The sequence below is a fragment of the Cydia strobilella genome, chromosome 9, assembly GCF_947568885.1.
Source record: "Cydia strobilella chromosome 9, ilCydStro3.1, whole genome shotgun sequence".
NCBI classification, from domain to species: domain Eukaryota; kingdom Metazoa; phylum Arthropoda; class Insecta; order Lepidoptera; family Tortricidae; genus Cydia; species Cydia strobilella.
The window spans coordinates 2,071,057-2,078,128 of NC_086049.1; the positions used below are offsets into that span (position 1 = coordinate 2,071,057).

At 38.4% G+C, this 7,072-nt stretch overlaps 2 protein-coding genes across 2 annotated transcripts; one reads left to right on the forward strand and one right to left on the reverse strand.

The window, feature by feature from the left end:
- Positions 1-1,154: 1,154 nt before the first annotated feature.
- Positions 1,155-2,559, forward strand: LOC134744059 (polyglutamylase complex subunit TTLL1-like). The gene has a single exon (XM_063677722.1). It carries the CDS (start codon positions 1,268-1,270, stop codon positions 2,525-2,527), a length of 1,260 nt encoding a protein of 419 aa, XP_063533792.1. The 5' UTR covers positions 1,155-1,267; the 3' UTR covers positions 2,528-2,559.
- Positions 2,560-2,849: 290 nt separating this feature from the next.
- Positions 2,850-4,238, reverse strand: LOC134744058 (polyglutamylase complex subunit TTLL1-like). The gene has a single exon (XM_063677721.1). It carries the CDS (start codon positions 4,157-4,159, stop codon positions 2,858-2,860), a length of 1,302 nt encoding a protein of 433 aa, XP_063533791.1. The 5' UTR covers positions 4,160-4,238; the 3' UTR covers positions 2,850-2,857.
- Positions 4,239-7,072: the final 2,834 nt, after the last annotated feature.

A 7,072-nucleotide genomic window follows, 5' to 3' on the forward strand; every position in this document is an offset into this window, starting at 1 on the left:
TATTCTGCTCAACTAAAAAGGTATATTTATCGTTTTTTCGTATATTATTTATATACGGTTTTAGAACCATGTCACTGTAAATGAGCAGCTTGAATACGTTACCATGTCGGTCTAAAAAACATCTTCCTATCAACGTGACCTGTAAATTGTAATTTCCGTTTAAATACAGTTTATTTATGTGCTTCGTTTAGTGTTCAATAAAATATCCAATGTGTAGCGATGGATAAATTCTGGATACTACAATACCCAGAGTGTAGTATTAGTGTAATAAGCCACAGCGTGCAGCGGTAATAACAAGTGGTTATGTTCTTAAGGACAACATTATTTTGCATTTGCAGTGTAAACATTTCTCCCCTTTTTAATGTGTTAATAAATTTCTGGTTAACGGATGGGGTTATTAAAGTATTACTTTAAAGTGTTACAAGAAATTATTAGATACCGCGACAAACCTTGACGGAATGAAGGTCTTAAATACAAGATGGATGGCGTCCTTAAGATCTCAGTGGTTCATCGAAGAGAACATAATTTATGGTTGTCCCGAGTTAAGTGAAGTTCGATCAAAAGTTCTTTGGGTTTGAAGCTGACACTTGTTTAACCACCTTTGTAACTTTAGTATCATCGTTTAAATTGCGAATTCATTGGGCACGCTGTCATTTTGACTAAACTTTATGAGAAACTTTTAGACTAGTGTGATTGTAGATACTTAATGTTAGTTTGAAGATGAAATAGCTATATATCAAGCAAACTCGAGCGTTGCCAAACTTATGTAGCATCGGACAGCAAGGCATATAGAGGTTGTATGTATCTGTTGGAGCGTCGTGCTATCTTGTGATCGAAAATACATAAATTCAACAATGATACTCTGCGCCAAATAACGTTGTGGAGATCCTTGTGGAAGGCCTTTGCACTTTGTGGATTTCATATAACATAAAAAATGGTTGAGCACCCCCTTGTAGTTGAGATAAAGTTACAAAACTTAATAAGTGTACGAAAATAAGGGGGTGCCCCGTCGGAAAAAAAAGGTTTTTTTTGAACCGGCCTATTCTTGATTCTTAGCCTACTTGAATTTCCGAACGATTAACGGCAACATTAAAAATAAAATTATGATTGTCACTCTGTCATTTGTCACATGTCTACGGTGCATAATATGGCAAGTGACAGTAATATTTACTAAATATTGTACAAAAAAAACTATCTATTGCACATTCAAACTATACGTTTCCTAAGTTACTGAATGATTAGAAGATTGCCAAAATATTAATTCGTGATGATTTCATTTTCACACGGGTTTAGCATGTACGGCCAACTAAAATCAATCAACAACAAACCACCAAAGCAGCTTACATTCTGCACGGATTTCGACAAAACTATAGTTATTAACACGTTTATCGAACGAGGGTGGAAGCAAGTCGAACCCACAGAAGCTTGGAATGTGTACTGGGCGAATACAAGCAACTGCCGTTCTATATTCAACGTAGATAATGGCATCATACTCAACGACTACCAACTCATCAACCATTTCCCAAAACACTACGAATTAGTTCGTAAAGACTTACTAGTCCGAAACATAAAGAAATATCGGAAAGAATTAGGAAAAGAAGGAAACCCTCTCGCTGACAAATGTGAAGTTATACAAGGAGATTACAAAGTCACCCGCTATGTGCATTTAGATTTTATTCCAGTAACCTATGTCTTACCATCAGATTATAATCTGTTCCTGGAGGAATACCGACGCTACCCAAACACTACATGGATCCTCAAACCAACAAGCAAATCACAAGGAGAAGGCATTTTCCTCATAAACAATTTGTCGAAACTGAAGAAATGGTCTCGAGAATCGAGGAAATACTTACAGCATCGATTCACCAACAAGGACTCTTACGTAATATCGCGCTACATAGATAATCCGCTTTTGATTGGAGGAAAGAAATTCGATTTGCGGATTTACGTCCTCGTTACGTCTTTTCGGCCTTTGAAGGCTTACATGTTCCGACAAGGCTTTTGCAGGTTCTGTGCGATGAAGTACGATTCGAGTGTCGCTGAACTGGACAACATGTACGTGCATCTGACCAATGTGAGCGTTCAAAAGCACGGTGAGGACTACAATCATTTGCATGGCGGCAAACTTGGTATTCAAAATTTAAAGCTATATTTAGAAGGTACGCTTGGTCGTGAAGTAACCGAGCGGTTGTTCCGCGAGATACAGTGGCTTATAGTGCATTCCCTAAAAGCAGTGGCGCCGGTTATAGCGAACGACCGCCATTGTTTCGAATGTTACGGTTACGATATTATCATAGATGGGGATTTGAAGCCGTGGCTTATCGAAGTGAATGCGTCGCCATCGATGACGCCGACGACGCGGAACGACGGCATCCTGAAGAGGAAACTGCTGGAGAACATGTTGTCTGTGATACTCCCTCCCAGTGGGATACCTGATGCCCGCTGGAAAAAGACGCCGAGCGACAGAGCTTTGGGGGACTTTGAATTGCTAATAGATGAAAGTAGGTTATGTACAGAAGAGTCATAGGTGTTACTCCCTAAAAATATGTTTGAACAAGCATATTTGATTTGAGATATTTCTTAAACGTGAACAAAAATATGAATACGTACTTATTATATTTAATAAAAATTGCTTAAATTAAATGTCTTTATTTTATAAACTGTAACCTGTAAGTAGAAAAAGTTCTGAAAATTCACTATTGAGAGCGGCGATATAAACATTAGTTCATTTTATGGTAGGTTTAACCTATCTGCAAAAAGTAGGGATGTTTATAGATAAAAAACAGTAGTCCAGAGAGTAGTTTTTCAAGGTTTTACTTAAAAATCACAATACAAAAATTACGATAACCTTAAATAATCACTGTCTAAAGCGGCGACTATTCGCCATGTAGTGACGAAGATTACATTCTTCCTTTTCCATGAACTCCTCGTCGATAAGTAAATCGAAGTCACCGAGCGCGTCAGGGCTCGGGGTCTTGTTCCATCTCGCGTCTGGAACGCCGTCCGGCGGCACAACCACTGATACGATATTATCAATCAGTTTATACTTCAGAATTCTATCGTTGTGTGTAGTAGACTGCAACGAAGGCGAAGCATTCACCTCTACCAGCCACGGTTTGAGCGCATCATCAATAATTATATCATAACCATAACATTCAAAACAGTGTCGATCGTTCGCCATCACGGGCGCAACTGCTTTCAATGAATGCACTATAAGCCACTGCATTTCCGCAAATAATTTATCCGTCACCGTTCGACCGCGAGTGCCTTCCAAATATAAACGGAAATTTTGAATGCTCATCTTTCCGCCGTGCAGACTATTGTAATCTCCGCCGTGCTTCTGTACGCTAACATTAGTTAAATGAACGTACATATTGTCCAACTCCGTAACACTCGTGTCATACTTAACTGTACAAAAGCGGCAGAACCCGTGCTGAAATAAATAAGCTTTAAGAGGACGAAATGACGCCACTAACACATATAACCTCAGATCAAACTTTTTTCCGCCAATCAAAAGCGGATTGTCGATGTAACGTGATATAACATAACTTTCCTTGCTGCTGAATTGGGGGTGGAAGGGGGTTTTCGCTTCACGCGACCACTTCTTTAGTTTGGAAAGTTTATTTATTAAGAAAATTCCGGCGCCTTGAGACTTGCCGCACGGCTTCATTATCCAAGTGCTTTGGGGAGATTTCCGGTATTCCTCGACAAACATATTGTAGTCGGCGGGCAGCACATACGTTACAGGTATAAAATCTAGATGAATATATCGAGTGCCGACATGACCGTTCGTTAGTTGCACCTCGGCCTTTTCTGCTAAAGGACTGCCTTCTTTTTCTAAATCTTTTCTGTATCGCTTGATGTTTTTCACGAGTAAATCCTTCCTGGACAGTTCATAGTGGTTTGGAAAGTGATTTATAATTTGGTTGTCGTTCATTCTGTATCCGCTTTCAATGCTAAATATGTTCCGACAGTTGGTGGTGAAGGACCAATAGAAGTTCCACTCGTCGTCGGGGCCCACCTGGACCCAGCCTCTGCGCTCGAAGTTGGAGATGATCACGGACTTTTCCAGGTCGGTACAATAAGTCACTCTACTTTTCTCGTTACATGTCGGACTTTTGCTAAAACTGGGTAGGATTTTTTTCGTTTCCTGATTCATAATTTAAAAGTTTTTTTATAAATTTGAAAAGAAAATAATTAAATAAGAAAATGCGTGTTAAATACTAAAAAAATGTTTGTCATTTAATTGACGTGACATTGTCAACGTTGTCAACGGTGACTAATATGGTTGTTACCAAAGAATAATGTACGTACGGATAGTAAATTTAGACCTTTTTTCCATCTTTTTGCGTTTAGTATTTATTTTCCATATTTACTCGTATATTTGAGTTACATACATACTTACATAAAGTTTATAATTGATTAAAAAATTTGGGCTGGAATTATCAGAAATTAAGCACTTTAATCTCTTTGGTTACGGAATATTGTCATCTCCCGAAACCCCTTAAGTTAACATAACTATGGAGCCGCCCATATGGAGCTTTGGGAATCATTCATCACATTTTACAGTTAACATATTATGTCAAGTATTGAGTAAAAGTTCAACAAAAGTTCATATATTATTAATGGCGTTCTTATTACTTTTAGTGCGTGCATAAAACGTGCTATCCTTTCCAACCCAAACAAAACATTGAGCATCGAAAAAATGCCCATCAGTAAAACAGAACGCGTCGCTGAAAAAAAGGCAAATTATACAAATGAAATCTTGATTGATAGTCGAGCGGCGGAAAGGATTTTCCCGCTCAACCGAGGTAAAAATAAGACCGAGGCAAGCTTTAGTTCACTATCCAATTCAAGTCAAGGCAACTTCAATTCCCTAAAGAAATCTCTCTCAATATTTTCTGTCTTGCGTTTTGTTTATATTGTCTTGATTCTGCGGTTGCTACGATATTATACTATTATTATTTTCGTATGAAACTGTAAACTGTTTGTAGGATTTAGTTGGGTATTGATGCTAGAATCAAATATCAAATACTTTAGGTTAACGTGGACTTACTGAAAAGGGAAAAAAGGTACCTAGTGTAGTGGTGTAGTGTGAGAGGTGTTTAAAATGATCTGAAGGATCAGTGTACATTTTCTTTTATTCATGATACAAATTTAACTGTTCAATAATTTATCTCTAGTCAGTAAATGAAATTTGTTTGCAAGTACCCAGGCTTCAAGGGCTCGTAAGGGGCCCACTGACTATCAGTCCGCCGGACGATATCGGACTGTCAGTTGTTCGGAACTGTCAAATTTTTGTTCTAACTGACAGGCCGATGTCGTCCGGCGGATTGATAGTCAGTGGGCCCATTTACACGAGTGAATACAACATTTACATTCATCTGAAAATATGTTTTTTTTTTATACCACGTCCGTGGCAATCAAGCATACGGCCCGCCTGATGGTAAGCAGTTACCGTAACCTATGGACGCCTGCAACACCGGAGATATTACACGCGCGTTGCCGACCCTTTAAAAACCTGTACACTCCTTTTTTGAAGAACCCCATACTGTAGCCCCTCGGGAAAACCTCGGCAGGGAGCTCATTCCACAGCCGAAGCGTACGCGGAAGAAAATTCCTTTTAAACCGCACAGTACGCGACCATTTAGGTGCTATTTAGCTTATACTAACTCCAGATAAGTGTTACTTTTTAGGGTTCCGTAGCCAAATGGCAAAAAACGAAATTTTATTTTATTTTATTTTATTTTGATGGGTACAATAACATAATGCAGGCAAACAACATTGTAAAATATTTCTTACATAAGCAACTTACACATTACTTACATTACGATTACAATTGTACACAACATTATCGTGGAATAATTATTAAGCTAAATACTAATTTTGACTATAAAATCTTCTTATATCCTTATAGATCCTTTCACTCACGTTTCACATAAAAAATACATTGTTTAAATTGTGTAATGTACGGAACCCTTGGAACGCGAGTCCGACTCGCACTTTTACTTTTTCGTGAAATGACTCTGAACGTAACATATCAAAGAAAGAACACGAGCAACCCATCTGCAGTCACATCTGCTGTTGATCTAAATAATATAACAACAGTTCCGGGTGAAATCGAAGAACTTTTCTCAGAACCTTTTCGTCAAATCAGCCCCCGTAGAACAGCTCAATTTTTCATATCTTAGATAAAATCAAAGGGACGCAAAAGGGCTTGACAGTTTGCATGACGAAGGGCACGATTGGTAGGAAATCGCGATTTTCAATCTTTTCACATCGATATTGTATTCAAGAAGGTCCAGGTCAGGTATTGCTAGGTATAAAAAGTAACACATCTGCAGTTGGCAAGGGCCTGACACTCTTTGATAGAGAAAGATAGTCTTATTGCGATTCCTATAAGAGGAAAGAAAAAATAGTGCCATGCTTTGTCCTTATCACCGGTCGGGTGGCATCATAGTTTTACGAGGCGATGGCGAAATACCGAAATTTATAAGTGAAAGACAAAAAATCCTATGCTGCCCAAATTTTATATGAATGTTCTTTCTCTTACCCCCGGTCGCTCGGTGGCGTGTCTATAACTACTTGTATATAATACTATGTCTATGGGAGTTGGTATAAGCTAACTCGACACAGACTCTCTGTAACATAGGTACCTACTTAGTGATACACTCCATTCTCACTATTAAAATTTCTAGTGTTGGCTTATTTGAATAGGCTACGGAGACTGCTTAATATCAGGCGGGCCGTAAGCTTGTTTGCCACCGACGTAGTATAAAAATAAACTTGATTTGAATGAAAATAGGCACACAGATACAATTGTATTTAAGATTTTTAGTGTTCCCTAACCAAAGGGACCCTATTACTAAGATTCCTCTGTCCGTCTGTCTATCTATCTGTCACCAGGCTGTATCTCATTGAAACGAGACGGAGGATCTCTGTCATCGTTCATTAAAATAATGTACATTAGATACATAGAGGAACTCTTGAAGGAAAACAAATATATCCACATATGTGTCATCTGGTATCATTAACTGAAGTGTTATATGCATGATTGTATGTAGAGGTAGTT